The sequence below is a fragment of the Malaya genurostris genome, chromosome 2 (genome assembly GCF_030247185.1).
Source record: "Malaya genurostris strain Urasoe2022 chromosome 2, Malgen_1.1, whole genome shotgun sequence".
Taxonomy (NCBI): Eukaryota; Metazoa; Arthropoda; class Insecta; order Diptera; family Culicidae; genus Malaya; species Malaya genurostris.
Genome location: NC_080571.1, coordinates 276,035,464 through 276,052,015, shown reverse-complemented (window position 1 = coordinate 276,052,015; position 16,552 = coordinate 276,035,464). Strand labels below are relative to the sequence as shown.

General features: G+C 37.7%; 1 protein-coding gene across 1 annotated transcript in view; it reads right to left on the bottom strand.

Annotated features, from left to right (window-relative positions):
- Positions 1-8,797, bottom strand: part of LOC131430186 (solute carrier family 12 member 9) — a 31,180-nt gene extending 22,383 nt beyond the window's left edge. Inside the window, exons 1-6 of the mRNA XM_058594919.1 lie at positions 8,516-8,797; positions 7,674-8,004; positions 7,477-7,611; positions 5,791-7,414; positions 5,355-5,732; positions 5,174-5,270 (exon numbers count right to left, since the gene is read on the bottom strand). Coding sequence (XP_058450902.1) covers positions 5,174-5,270; positions 5,355-5,732; positions 5,791-7,414; positions 7,477-7,611; positions 7,674-7,959 — 2,520 coding nt within the window. The 5' untranslated portion in view covers positions 7,960-8,004; positions 8,516-8,797. The remainder of the gene's footprint in view (positions 1-5,173; positions 5,271-5,354; positions 5,733-5,790; positions 7,415-7,476; positions 7,612-7,673; positions 8,005-8,515) is intronic.
- Between the last annotated feature and the right edge of the window lie 7,755 nt (positions 8,798-16,552).

Here is a 16,552-nt window from a genome sequence, read left to right as displayed (position 1 = left end):
GTCTAACACTTTAATCAAAAATCAATCATTTATTTTTTTCTTTGCATTTTCTTATAGTAAAACATTTCAAGAATATTCTGTGCAGCATTTCAAGGCTATCGCAGCAAAACTTAGCATGTTATGGGCCTTCATCTTTGCTTATCTCATACTGCGAAGGAATAAGAGCTCGGCGCACAGGCCTCAAGATTTCTGCTTCGATTGACTTAAAAACTTGACAAAACATTCTTGAAATGTTTCATTATAACGAAAAACAACAGACAAAATATGATTTTTTGAAAATGTTAGACTCTACGGGCTCCCTAGTCTAATAAACTGTTTCCTTCGATTCTATAGCCAAAAAACTTTAAACGCATTTTTCTCGATAGCAGGTTTTGAAAGGCCGTGTCCATCGTCATTCAAAAACTACTCCATCAATTTTTTTTTTAATTTTGCGCACACTTTCTCTATGTAAATGTAAATGTAACCCCAACTATTAGGAATTCAATTCGAAAAATTTAGTTCCAGAATCCTAGTTATAAATTTGAATTGTACTGCTAGGCTGAGAAGACAGTTAAATTTAAATTGTTTCAGCACTTATGAGCCGAATTAATTTTTTTACAAAAAACCCTAAAGTTTTAGCTTGTATTCAGGAACTAAATTCTTGGACTGAATTTTGAGTATAAATTCTAAACATTAAACCCAGAAGTCATGTGGACTAGAATGCAGGTTCTGAATTCAGTTCCAAAATTCATTTTTAGAACTCAGATCTAGAATCCAACTCAAATGAAGCTTTACACCATGCAGGTCTGTTTTTGCTGTTGTTAGTGGAAGATCCTCATCACGACGTCCATCGACTCCAATTGTTGAGTTATTTATGGTTACCTCACACTGTTAAGAATTGACCTACAAATTGTTGATCACATTTCTGGTGGTATGTAGAAAGAATTATGCCGCTTTTATACCAACTCGGGTTATTCACGATTAAGTTCTACCCACTCTTCCATAGAGCGAAATTTGAAAAGGAACCTCATAGTATAGTTAGACGTATTCACGTCCAAATATTTCTATGCATCAATTCGAATGGAAAAATCATATTTACAAAAGTATTATTGATTGACATTTTAATTTAACTAGTAGTGATTAATATCTTTCTTCACCTGCTGAAAACCTGAGACACTTTCTCTAACAGAGATGATGGTTTGGAAAGAGCAAGCGAAATATCGTTTGGAAACAGCGATGTCAGATCTACGGAAATCTACGCTGATCTACGGATCCGAAGATTTTCTACGGACCTACAGATCCGAAGATAAAATCTACGGAAATTCGATTTTTCTATACGGAAATATGAATTATTCAACGGAGAATTACGGGAACAAGTTTTGTTTGATGAGAAAACAAGCTTTGTACCGCGAGAGCTTCCGAGACAGATAGCAATCTATGGAAATGACACTACAACTATCTGGCATCGCTTTGAAGTGGAACTGTGAAAGGTTGCGAATCTATGAATATAAGCATAATTATTGCTCACATGACTGGCGTCCGAGGAAGGTTGTTTCCAGACAGCAAGCGTCACGAAAAGCAATGTAAAACGATTTGATGCTTTTAGTGCAAAAAATATAATTGCATGCAAGTAAAAATTTACAGTAAAACGATAACACTGAGGTCTCTTTTTACGCGGGGGATACGTCGCGCAAAAAAAAACGCGTAACTTCGGAAATCCGCGTAAAAAAACGCAAAACTAAATAAAAAAATTTATGCCAAATTTCTTAGAAATGCATGGAACGTCGAGATCTAGTGAAATTTTTTCAAAAATTCGACTTCGAGACTTAGAGAAAGAGACCGCGTAACTTCGGAAATCCGCGTAGAAAAAAATCGCGAATTGGAATAAAAAAATTTTTGATGCCAAATGTCTTAAAAGATTACACCAGATCTCAACGTCTCTAGGACAAAATATGAAAACCACGTAACTTGGGAAATTCGCGTAACTTAGCAAATCCGCGTGAAAAAAAGACCCCAGTGTATTATCGAAACCAACAACGCTAGCAAGCACTATAAATATAATTGCATACATGTGGGCTATTGATATTATATCGTCGGATACAAGCCAAATACGAATCATGGTGAACGGTGTTCACGTTCTTGTTTCACGTGTTCGAGGTTCTTCGAGTTTTCACACGCATATGAAAATCTACGAGTTGTGAAAAATGGATCGATTAAAACGAGTGCTTAAACAACTGCAAAATAATGATTAAATATATTAATAAAAATTCACAGAAATATCCATGTATTAACACGTAACAATAACCTGCAGTACATGATTTGTCTGATTTATTTTCAGCACCTTTGGTGTTGATTAGGCCGGTCTTACACCGGCTACGCGGGATTGAATACGTTGCTGCAGTCGAAGTACTGGCTTCTTATTCACTAAGCAACGTTTAATGGCTTTAAGCAGTGCATTAAGGTTTATTTTATTTCCCTTGACTTAGACGATTTGTTTGAAGTCGTCGTGGCTAACAGAACTAGAGAACCAAAGTTTTTACTTATATGACGGATGTATTGAAGCCGTCAAATTGTCCACGTGTTGCATATCACCCGAGATGCCAGGTAATACAATAAGTTTAGCTAGCAAAAACTTTCAAAAGTGTAATTTCTGACGAATGTCTGCAATCGAATCGAAGTTTCAAAAGTCTGTAAAAAGTCTTTAGACGAAAAAAGGTTCACATGTTAACTAAGAAATTTGATAATTTACAGTCAAAGTTGCAGCCTTGGCATCTCTGCATATCACTGACAATTTTTCGCGATTTGTCGAAAAATATGGGGTACCGGTAACTGAACACCTTGGGGTACCGGTAACCAAAATCGGTAGACACTTGAAAATTACTAAAAAAAAACTTTGGTTGAGAAAATTTTGATAGCATCCGGTATTAAACCACGAAATAGATCGATTGCACCTTATAAATATTCAATCCACTCACCTTTCCGATTTATGCTTTTCAATTTATGATACTATAAAAAAAGGTCATAAAAGCTTTTGTGTTGATTTTTACGCAATTAAAATTTGTTTTAAGTGCAGCAAAAAGTACAAGCGTCTGTTTGCTTTGGTATTCGGCACAAAAAGGTGTTGCTATTACACACACATGACATTTGTCGAAATGACGCCAAGTTACTTTCTGTCAAAAGTTACGGTGGGGTGCCGGCAACCGAACATCTTCCCCGACAATTTAATGACTTTTGCTATTAATGTAGGGTTTTTGTTTGGTTTTTCTCGTCATACGTTCAAATTTTGAGCTCGCATAGGAGCGTTTCTAGTACGCAAACTCCCAAAATTTCACCTAGTATCTCTGCCAGAGTACTGGACAGTTGTTTTAACGCATTCGCTGTCTGTTGTATTGAAACTAATTAGCATTAGAGCCACAAGAAAAATTAATCAGCGACAAGTATTATTTCATTGTTTATTGAAAGCATCAACAAATGTATATCTGTCAAAGACGACCAACTTTTTAGAGTGGACTATTTATGATTTTATGTAATAGTTTATTTTTATAGTATTTTTATTATTATAATTCAGTGAACTTTCAGTTCAATAAATTTCACTGATAACCTCGTTTTTCGTAGATTTTAGAGCATGCCAGACGTAAAAGATTACTCTACTTGATATTTTGACAATTCGACATCGTGTTTAGCAGCCCTTACACGTGACAATATTATTGTCAATCCAAAGTATTGTCAACTCCTTGTATTGACAATAATATTGTCTCGTGTGAGGGCCGCTTTTCACTTCCGGTGAAACTCTCAACGGGTGAGCACGTTGCATCGTGTTAGTCCGGAGAAAATTTGAGTATTTCGCAAGAAGCAGCCCTTAAGCAGCCCTTACACGTGACAATATTATTGTCAATCCAAAGTATTGTCAATACCGTCAATCCAATTGACTTGGTAACTTGAGTCCGCATTTTTCGAACAAATCAAGCGTTTGAAGCTTCAAATATTGCAACTGAACATTGAAACATTGAGAGAAAAGTTCATTCCACATATTTGACAGTTCCTTCTCTGGAGAGAAAGTATTGTCGGATTGATGAGCAGTTTTGATTTTTTGACAATATTTTCGTCAATCCAATGAAGTTTCCATTACACGATCAAAAGTATTGTCAATACTCTTTGTATTGACAATAATATTGTCACGTGTAAGGGCCGCTTTACACGAGACAATATTATTGTCAATACAAGGAGTATTGACAATACTTTTGATCGTGTAATGGAAACTTCATTGGATTGACGAAAATATTGTCAAAAAAATCAAAACTGCTCATCAATCCAACAATACTTTCTCTCCAGAGAGAAACTGTTAAATATGTGCAATAATCTCTTCTTTCTATATTTTAATATTCATTTGCAATATTTGAAGCTCTAAACGCTTTATTTTCTAGAAAAATGCGGACTCAAGTTACCAAGTCAATTGGATTGACGGTATTGACAATACTTTGGATTGACAATAATATTGTCACGTGTAAAGCCGCCCTTACACGTGACAATATTATTGTCAATCCAAAGTATTGTCAATACCGTCAATCCAATTGATTTGGTAACTTGAGTCCGCATTTTTCGAGAAAATCAAGCGTTTGGAGCTTCAAATATTGCAAATGAATATTAAAATATAGAGAGAAGAGATTATTGCACATATTTAACAGTTTCTCTCTGGAGAGAAAGTATTGTTGGATTGATGAGCAGTTTTGATTTTTTTAACAATATTTTCGTCAATCCAATGAAGTTTCCATTACACGATCAAAAGTATTGTCAATACTCCTTGTATTGACAATAATATTGTCTCGTGTAAGGGTCGCTTAAGGGCTGCTAGAAAGAAAGGATTTTCAGCCGTACTTTGACGATTCGACGCAGCCACACAGCGAGATTTTCGCTTGAAGTCAAGTGAAAATAAAGTCCGTTGGACTATAAACGAAAATTAACTGGCAATATAGCCTTAGTTGCTGTGCCATCAATTCGGCGTCATCTCAAGTGAGGTGACGCCAACCAGAAAAGAAGAAGAAGACATCGTGTTTTCTCAACGGAAACAAAATGTATGTTTTCTCAAAGATAAAAAAATAAAAATCTACCCCTCTACACAATTGACTGGACCGGACTTATCATCGACATGCTACAGACAATCGCCGGCTACTGAAAACTAAACGAAAAAACTCACCTGATGTATCGAAGCGGATATTCTGAGAGACTTCAGCAGTTGACTCAGCCTGTGCTCGGCGGGCCGCTCAAACGATGCACTATCGATTTGGAAATTTCTATTATTTTTGCGTGAATTAGAACGACAGTAAAGAATTCATATGAAATAAATTGCTCTAACAAGACACATAAGCGTAACATACCCTGATTCTGCTGGTGTTTCCGAGTCGCATAGGAAAACCCTCAGCTCGAGAGTTTTCCACACCGGCAACATGTTAATAATACACGCAAGCTGCATCATGAATAGCGAAACCACGTCGAAAGGGTCCTCATTTTTCGGTTCGAAAATGTTAACCGGCCATACATCGATGTATCGAATGTGGTTACTTCTAGCGATCAGTTGCTTGTCCAACCGATGAAAGTGCCGACAGAGACAAATATTTTTCTTCATTCGTAGTACGTCATCTATTATCTGCACGTAGTCCGTCGGTTGCAAAGCTTTGTGTTCGCCGTTGCGTCGGTAGGGGAACAGTTTAATGCCATTCCCATCGAATTCACCCGTCTTATAAGGAGAGTTTTCACTGAAATTGGCACAAGCGGTTTAAATTCTCCATCGTACGAAATTCTACTGTTACTTACTGTTCAAAAAAGTCCTTCGACATTTCCTCATCGTAGAATCCCAGAATGATCGTATTCGGTTTCATAGCGCCCATTCCGGAAATGCGAATAAGGTGCTGAATACCTTCACGCACACTTCTCGAAAGTGTCAATTCCACAAACGCTTTCACCTTCATATGATCAATCAACGAAAGCCACTGCGTGTACTCTTCGATGGTAGGATCATTCGTAGATTCGTTCTCAGAAAACTCTCCCACTTTTACGTGACCAATCACGTAGAGTCCACCTTTTTTCATATCGTTCACGAAATGAATCAGCGGACAGCATGACCGTGGACTGGACACAAGTAAAAGCATCTGCGGACGCCAGAACTTTACATGATCCTTGCGGGAATCCAGCATGAGTAGATATTTCCGCACTTGGTGGAACATTAGAGCTTGCGATATTGATCCCCATTGCGCTCCTTGCGATGCAGGTGAAAACAGATGCAATGCAATCACCAACAATAGACACAAAATGATACTGGATAGCGCATATATTGAATTGATGACAAACATCATGACAGCGGTTCCGATCAGGCCAAAGAATGCGGTGTGCCAGGTGAAATATTTGTAGGTTGGTCGGAAGTTGGGTGCTCCTGTTATTTCGATTCCCAGACATGCCAAGTTAGTAGCTAGATATGCGAGCATGAACAACACTGAATTGATTTGAGCAATCGTGTTCAGCGAACCAATCAGTAGTATGGCTTCCACTAATACCCAGCTTCCGATAACGGCTGCTATTGGATTACTCTTGTAAGTACCTTTCACAACAAAGTTCAACAACGATCCAAATACTTTGTCTTTTGCCAAAGCTTCTAGCACTCGACTGGAACCAATCAGATTACTTAGACCTGTCGAAAAAGTTGCCGTTAGAATCCCAATCGTTACAAATGTAGGCCACAGGTTAACAGGTCCTAGGAACAGAAAGTTATTCTGCAACAAAAACGTAGACGTTGTCGCAGCCATAAATACGGACAATGCAATGTAACACAGGAACGTAAAAAGAACGGCTGAAAGTGTTCCGGATGGAATGCTTCTGGATGGGTTCTTCAATTCGCCAGACATGTTGGCACCAGCCATTATTCCGGTTACACCAGAAAACAGTACGCCAAAAACAACCGCAAAATTAACCTCATTTCCGTCAGAAGTGTAATCTCGTCCATAGTGGCTGTACAGATTTTCCTGTAGCGTAGTTAGACTCATTCCGCTATAACTCCCAAACACTTTGTTAGTATCATTTTGCACCAAACGATTTTCATCTGGGATCGGAACCTGTAGCAGTCCTTTCGATAGAAAGCTCACATACGTAGAAAACAAGCAAATAACGACAACTCCTAGAATCATCATCGATGTTTTGGCAAACATTTCAGCCCCGATAAGCACCACGAGCAACATCAGCGTATTAATTGTACTGCAGTATAAAAAGCGCCACCAGCGACCATCGGGAATGGATCCCCCATCGTGACCTTCGGTAGGCCCAAAATTCTGTATAATGCCTTCGGCACAACCCGATATTGCTAACCCGCAACCGACAACATTCGCTAGGAAAAACAACGTTCCAATTGAACCTCCAAATTCAGGTCCCAGCGTTCGACTGATCATGACTAAAAAAGAAAAAAAACTATTCATCCAACAAAACAAAACCTATTATCAAATGCATGCTTACAGTAAACTCCTCCGCCTTCCACCGCACCGTTTGTTGATATGGCGCATACCGAAGAAACAGTGAACAGCAAGATCGCATAAGCAATCAAAAATTGCAGCAAGGTAACGTAGAGACCGGCATTGCCAACAATAAAACCTGCACATATGAAACCGTCAGTGAACTACTAGTCAAAACAACAAGATAGTCTATGTACTCACCAACACGAATGAACACCAATGCACTAAACATCGACAATGCTACTGGACAGAACACACCGGCAAATGTTCCCAGCGTTCGTCCAGTATTAGCCTCTGGATCGGAAATACTTCCAAACTCCACATATCCGGCAGGATCTGTTCGCGTTGCTGTACCCTGCTGGAACAGGGTACCGAACTGACGAATTATACGAGAAGAGCTTCCATTGCCAGTTCCCGTTATAGGGGCGGATTCGGATGATTCAACCGGATCATTATTGGTACTGCGTGTGTTGTTAGATGCTATCATATTCCGACGTCACAATCAGTGGATGCAGTTGCAGATCAATTCGAGCTAAAATTCAAAGATGTGAAGCGTTTCATAGCTACAGTTGTATGTATGTATGTAGATCAAACAGCTGATTGTATATGTACAGATATTGTTATATGTTTGTAAGGAAGTGGTACGCCTACAACGGTGACGTCGCTCCATTTTATGGTTTGATGAGCAAACAAGTAATTTGACATCATACAAGAGCAGCACAGTTTCAGTCTTTTAGAGAAATACGACACAAATAGAAAAACATGTCCAGATTATAGATGCCAGTGCAATCATGATACATATTATGATAAAACATAACCGAAATATTGAATGTAGTTGAACCAAAATAGTATAAACAGCATAAATCTGCTTTGAACTGGTAGCAGAAGGCGAAATGAAAGAAAAACACGAAACAACAAAGCAACCTGATTAATGGGAGCTCTGATGGGATGATCCATTTTAGACGACGATCAATGACTGTGGCAAGGATTCTTATCGCTTGATGGTATAATTTCCAATCAAGTCTCACATTCTGTTTACATACCTCTAGCGCTACGCCTCCTGATTTCTTCCGGGAGTTTCGATGTTCCGATTCGACAATCAAGACAACAAAAATTTTCACGCTAACTTTTCAACACTCATTGGTTCATGATTACTGATAAACATAATGACCATTAAACTAAATCCGCTCCTTATTCTGTGTATTGATCTAATGTCCCGTTGCAAAAAACGATGACGCATAAAGGTATTGTAACTTGCAAAAGAATATGTCACAGTAAGCGCCCTATGCAAAGGCAGACGAACTACTAATAACAAATCTCCAACATCTGATTAAAATTTGTTGTCTGATGCAGGGATGCCACATTTAAATCTGCATTTTTCAGAAGAAAAATCTGTAAATCTGTATCGGGAGCTCAAAAACCTGTATTGAAAATCTGTATATAGAAGTGTCAAGAAATCGAAGCACAACGGAATGAAAAAGTCTTTAGAACCCAAATTTAAAGAAACCAAAACTTTTCTTAGTCTGAATTTTATGATTTTGTAGTTGAAAAAACGCTGGAAGTTGTTTTTGCGTTGGAGCCTTTCGAAATAATGATTTGACGAAAAACTTTCAAAATCCAATCTGAAAGTGAAACTTAATCTGATTGATCAATTGGTAATCTTTCTTCTTTACTACCTTACGTTATAGTCATCTTTTCATCTCATCAGAAGCAATTTTTGAAAGCATAAGCAATTTTTAATCCACACTATCAAAAATCTGTACAAATCTGTATTTTTTGCCAAAAGTCTGTAATCTGCATATACAGAATCTTGGTCACAAATTTATCTGAAAAATCTGTAAAATGCAGATTAATCTGTATATGTGGCAACCCTGGTCTGATGGCGTAAAAGAGACGTCAAAAGCATCAGACGTTACTAACGGCACCCTGTAAGAAATAAACACAACTTGTCTGGAATTTCCCAGTGCGAAATCGGTAATATCTTGTTGTACGTTTGACGTCTGTTGAGCTAAAGCTCCCTATCAGCAGGCCGTTCAATTTAGTCGATTTTTGAGCGCTTGTTGAACGATATATTGCACGAAATATTCGTGCAATTTGCTGGAACGGTTTGTTGTAGTTTTTTCTCTTGCAAAAATAGTGTGAAAATTAAGTGTTACCGTTCCATAGAAAGAAAATTTGTTGTTATTCTACGTGAAGTAGAAGAATTGTGCAGGTATGTATTGTTAGTTTAAACAAATAAGTGGAAAAAACTTCAGAAATTCTGAAGTAAAACTAGTCCAACGGGGCTCCAACTCCTCATGTTAAAAATGGCTCAACAATGGACCTCTGTCTGCCGGGTTTGTTGAACCAAAAAAATGGCATTCGGTTCAACGGTCTGTTTCAAAATCGGCAAACGAAGGTCCCGTGTTGGCCTCCCGTTGAACGATTGATTGGACTTTCATTGGACCTGTAAATTTTGTATCCAATCTTGAACTCGGTCGTGCGAAGGAAACGACCCTACTGAGTTAAGATGGGACACTTTTAACTTGAAGCAAATTGGAAGTCTGTCAAGTCACGGTAGAAACTTCTTTGAACGGTTAAACCCGCTGCCTTCGTACAAACTCCACTAAGGAGTGAGTATAGAACGGAAGCTTGGAAAAAACACGTTCTAGAACTATCTGAGCGAGAGGATCAACGAGGATGAATAATTCCTGAACTCCGTGCGCAAATCAATTGATTATTGCAACGAACGTTAGAAATCTTCAAAACTGAAGAACTATCGTCAGATTGCCAAGAAGGGATTTTCGAAGTACACACTTAAAACCGATTCTCGAGCTCGGCATAATGAAATGCCGAATTATATCGGCAACACTTAATTTTACTGACTATTCAGTAATTAACATGCTCCTTTCCGAAAATCGTTAAAGTTCTATGCTGATATCTCGGTAAAGCGAGTTCTTTTGCTGAAGTTTGGCAAAATATTATACTGAACGTGTCAGTAAACAACAAATATACCGAGATCAGCAAAACCGTTTACCGAGATTTCGAATAGCGACTTAGCTTTTACTGAAACTCGGTTGGACACTTGTCATTTAATGTTTCCTTTAGATTTTCCAAGCATCACGTCGCCATTCCTCATGGAACTGGAAGACATCTAAACTGGATGAAGGAAGAAGATTTGTATATTTTATTAAAAGATAAGTAAAATCGAAAACTATCTAATTTGCATATATATTTATATCCGCTTATTTACAGGTGAGGTGAGGAGCACTAGAAACAATTGTCTTTAGCCGTGATGTTTTCGTTTGGTGTTTGCGCTTTTGTGGTTTGCTGAATTGAAATGAACATCAATAAAATATTCCTTTCACCAACATTAGCTTTTGCTGATATTAATTTCATACAAAAATAACAAAATATCTTTCCTTTTTTCGATTACTGATGACTCGGCAATTCATGATTCCTTCCTGATAACTTTTGCCGAGCTGACAGCAAAACTTCTGCTGACAAGCTCGGCAATAATTGACAGTTGACAAATTTTGGATTGCCGAGATTCTCAGTGATTATACATTTTGCCGAGACGATTACCGAGCACTCGGCTGTGCAAATCTCGGCATTTTTTTGCCGAGATTCAGCAAGAAATTTTAAGTGTGTAGTGACTACGAGAACACTCTTCCAAGGAATGCTTGACTTTATTCAATTTTCTTGGGTTTTTATACAAGTTTTCAGCTTACATATCTAATAACAAATTCTACTAATCGCGTATGATAAAATGAGAAGGAATGAATCCAACTTTTATTGCACCTCTTGCTGATATAACCTATGCTCAAAACGTTATCTGCGCCGGAATGGCTGGCCTATTCGATCGGTCCTTTCCCTACGCTCAAAACGTTATCTGCGCCAGAATGTCTGGCCTACTCGATCGGTGCTTTATCTTTTATTTATTTAGGTTTCCTGCTTTACCTGGTAAGAAAATTCTTCTGATGCGTTACATTACCCCTTCCGTAAATCTACCTACTCGATTTACCTTTCTAAGAATTTTATTACATAATTGTTTTAAAGAATTTAATTTCAAAATTTTAGTGCTATATTTTCTAAACTGATCACTTATTTCAAACTTATAGTCTCGGATATATACGTCCAGAAGTAACCGGTGTAGCTGATTCTTCGACGAGTATTGCTGTCTCCTGGATGTCTCTTGTAGTATTGTTGGTAGATGCTCCATCTTTTGGGTCAACAGAGATGACCCTCATTTGTCGTACTGCATTACGATGCGATATCAATGTAGTTAGCGAGTCCCAAAAAGATGCTAGTAGTTGCCATCCGAATCCATATATATCGTATATGATTCTTCCATGCACGATTGTGTCGATGACGAATTTTACTAATCGACCAATCATGTATAATCCAATTGCAGTTGAAGTGATGTTTCCAAGCCAAGTAGACCAAGACATGATTTTCATCCAATATCTTGTTATTGCACTGTCGATTATATCTCCGGAAACTAGTGCTCCGAAATTGAAGCCTTGTTCATTCGGTTGTTGTCCCAGCAATACCTTATGTAAAACATTTGTTGCTACTCTGCGATCGCCTTGCTCGTAAATCATATTTCGCATTTTTTGAAGACTATCAGCGTCGTAAACACCACTTTGCATCAGATTTGGTAGTGGTGTATAAGACCAAGTTGTAACGATATCCGAAGTTAATTTTTCTGGTGGTACTGTTTCTCGTAATCGTCCGTCAGCTGTGTACCACTTTCCACCGAACATAAACTTTGCTGGTAGTAATGGTGTACAATCTATTTCAATTCCACGGTTTTGAAGTATGCGTGTAACTGGTGCCAAAAACATTGATTTATTGTTGTAATCAACTGGAATCTCTTGAAAGCATCGAGATTCTAATCGTGGAGTCACATACACTGGTTTGCATTCAATAACGTGCAGCACTTCACCAGCTACAACAGCAGTGTATCCTGATCTCTTAATAATACTGGAAACAAACTCTGTTGGATTGATTCTTGCTAACGTTAGTTTGGTTTCCATAAGTGCCTTATCCAACTTGCACATTTCGGTCATTACTGAATTGTAGACGTCATCCAACTTTTGGCCAATGTAATTTTCCACGAAGGTTATTTTTGAATTGAAGTATGTGAACAAATCGTTATTAGCTGCCGATGTAGGTTTTCTAACGAATGGAGACCTAATATCTGATAGCTCCATAATCAATATCCTTGGATGATCAGTCTTGAAACCTATATGTCCACATATCTGTGTTTTCTCTTTAGTTTTAATCGAGAATAAATGTTTTTCCGATATTGTGCTGTATACTATAACTTCTCCCATGGATTTAATTTGATTATTTTTTGTTTTATTAACCAATCCTTCGAATATTACTTCACATCGTCGATTCATATCAACATCCCATGTTAGATATCCTTCCTCAGCGTCCAAGCATCGTCCGTGAGCAAAAGAACAAGTTAGACCACCTTTTAGCAAAATTTGATTACTCTCAACATCCACTGTTGCCGTATAGTCATAAAGTGAAATAGCATATTCATAGTAAACTAGAGCTCCTGTCCATGTATAGAATTTGGTTCTGTAAATTCCTCCATCACAAGAGCTTCCAAATACTCTTCCTATTATCAATTCTTCTCCTCTAGTTGTACTGTTTAATTGCAGCTCTTGGATTAATACGTTATCGGCTAATGTCACGGTACCACTGATATGAGCCTTTCTGCATTCTTCAGAAGTGAATTCCTTCACTATGTAAGCAAATCCATGTTGATAATCAGAAGTGTGGGAATGCATCCCACAATGTCGAATAGATCTCTTTATAATCACCTTGCATTGAAACACCTTTGTTTCAATTTTTGATACTCTTTGCAGCATTTGTATTCGAAGTTCAGTTGTTGTAAGGTTATTAGTTGTGGGCAAACAAGATGCTACATCCATTAGAGAATATGTAGTCATATTAACGTCGATGTTCGCACAGTCATAGGCAATTAATCCATGTGATGCTGTGCCCATAACACTACATGCCAGGAACAATATTGCCATTATTCCTATTTGTATTAAACTTAACGGTTTTATGACATTTGTGTTCCAACTGATCTTACGTCTCGATTCATTGTCTTTAGTGTAATCTGCTTGCACCTTGACATTCGTGGTGTTTGCAGACAACATATTACTATACCATGTACAAGGATTAATTTTTCGCACTTTGTTGATTGGATTTGATTGATAATTGATAACCTTGCGTTTTGTATTTATACGCTCACTGTTATCTTGATGTATTCCAACGAACATGGTATTTTTGTCTTTTGATGGAATATTTTCTTGGTTATTTTCTTTCCGTATGTTTAATACTGTTACCTTTGTCGCCGGTCGTTTGCTTATTTGAACTTGCTCGAAATCGTAGCTAAACTTATCCTCCCGATTGAGGATATTTCGTATTGTTATTCTATTTAACACCTGTTTAGTCTGTAAGCCAACATCATTGACTTCTGCTTTACTTGCCAAAGTGACAACATTTCCCATTTCTTGGTAAATAATTTCCTCGTGTTGGAATTTATATAGCTGAATCACAAAGATAGCATTATTGTCGTAAGCGCCCAAAATGAATACAAACATATGCGTTGTAGCTGTTGTTGCCGGAATTCCGTTATCACCAACAAGAACGGTTATTTTGTATGGTGCCTTAAATTCTTGATAAGGCCTTGCGTGGATATAGATCAGTCTTCTATCTGGTAATATTCCGAAGATTTGGTGGATGCATTCATCCCAACTTGATTTTGCAGTTTTAAATTTATTATCGTATTCCAATGTACGATATTTGAAGCCAACGTTGTTCATTGTATTTTTACAAATGACATGAAAATCTTTGTTTTCAAAACCAACTAAACTATCGTTATCATTTGGTACCTCAACTGAAATTGTTTGATACGAAGATAACGTAAGAATGCATTTTTTCACTTGGATTGTTTCGTTATCCAAGGATGAAGTTGAGCTCAGATGTTCTCTATTACTAATCATACTAGCTCCTATCATAGATCCATAAATTTTTCCAGAATCTTCGTTGTTAGCATATGTTGCATGCGAAGGCAATTTAATTTCTTTATTTTCCGCTTGGGATAGTTGTATTATGTTAGATACTAACTCTGGTAAATTTTCGTTCAAATCGTTGCCGTCAATGTTGTCTCTAACGTGACCGTATGCGAAAAGATCCCAACTCATTATTTTTGGATCGTTTAACTTTGTATTATGATCTACACTACTAACTTCTCTGTGACTAATCATGGGCGAATTGTCATTGACGTTGATTTTGTTAACTAGTTTCTTTGCAATGTTGCCATCTCGTTCAGGGGCACTAATAGGAAATTCACACGAATTGTATGTCTCGTACTTTTGCTCATCGTTGTTACAAGCTTCATCTTTATTAGATCGTTTTTCGACCTCGTTGATTCTTTTGTTGTTTTCATCAAGCGTATGTTTTAACATCGCGTTATTACCAAACTCCTGATCCGTTGGAGAAACATTTTTATATTTCCATAATTCTTCATATCTGCCATTTTTAAGTTTAATGGTTTCTTCTGGTAACTCTTGTGACTCTTTTTTCTCTTGTGGCTCCGGTGTATTAACCACATTGTTAAGACCAAAACCGTCAAATACGAATCGCGCAGTGCAGTCGAATTTATTATTTTTCTCAAAGTTGTTTTGGGCGTGTGACAGGTCCGAAAACACTTTATTGTTATCTTTCTTTATTTTTGTGAACTCACATAAGAGTTTCTCATGCACCAAATCCTGGTTACCGAAACGCTCTTCTAGCCTTTCTAGAATCTTTGGAACGTTTTCTTGGTGTAGCATTAATGGTCGGACGCTTCTATACGCGTTTCCTTTTAATGAGTGTTCCAAGCGCATTAAATTTTCCAAGTTTGTAAATCTTCCTTCCGAAGATGTCTCATCGAACACCTTTTTAAAATTCGGCCACTCCCTTGGTGCACCGTAGAACTTTGGTAAAGTAACCAATGCCTGCCGCTTCAAATATATTGTCCAGTCATTATCTGGATTTATCCGCATTTCTGGTTTAATTTTAGGTTCAATGTTACTTGTTAATTGTTTAATTTGCTCATTTTTGGCTTCATTGTCCCTTTTTAATGAATGCAGTTCCTTCTGCTGATGTACGCATTTTGTACAGAGCCATCTTTCTTCTTTGGTTGGTGCGACTGTTAATTGAACACAACCGAGGTGGAACCACCGGTCGCACTCGTCGCACTTGACCATATCATCCTTATGATCGGGATCGAAACACAAACGGCAGTTTCCTGTGGTATTTTGTACAAATTTTATCATTGCAAGCTTTTTTGAGTCACTTGACTCTCCTAATTGATCACTTGGTTCTTTCTAGCAACACTTGGCACTTTTAGAATCACTTGGTTCCGCTCCCTCTAATGGAGCACGCACTTTCAAAATCACTTTTCTGGTTCTTTATCCCGCTCACTCTTATTGCGAGGAGCGTGCACCTTTTGAAACTTTGTTTTGATTTCACACACTCTATTTTTGTCAGCAGCGCGTACCTTTTAAAATCACTACAACACGTGATTTGTTTATTTCGTTCTCTCTTTACACGAGGAACATGCACTTTTTGAATCACTTTTCGCTCCTTCTTATGGCGAGGAGCACGCACTTTCAGAATTACTCTTCTGATTCTTTATCCCTCTCGCTCTTATTGCGAGGTGCGTGCTATTTTTTGAAACCTTGTTTTCGATTTCACTCACTCTTATATTATAAGCAGCACGTTTTTTTTATTATTACTTTTTAGAATCACGCCTACACGTGATTCTTTTATTTCGTTCACTCTTTACACGAGGAACATGCACTTTTGAATCACTTCAACACGTGATTCCTTATCTCGTTATCCTTAAACGAGGACTTCCTGTGGCTCACTAACACCACTAAATTCTTTTTATTTTGTTTTGCTCAAGCTCTTATGGCGATGAGCACGCACTTTTGTTTTTTACTCCTTTTATTTAGGAAGTAAACCTGATGAGACACAACTCTCTGGTTGGTTCGAAACACTTGAACTTTAATGTTTACTTTTTTTTTTTT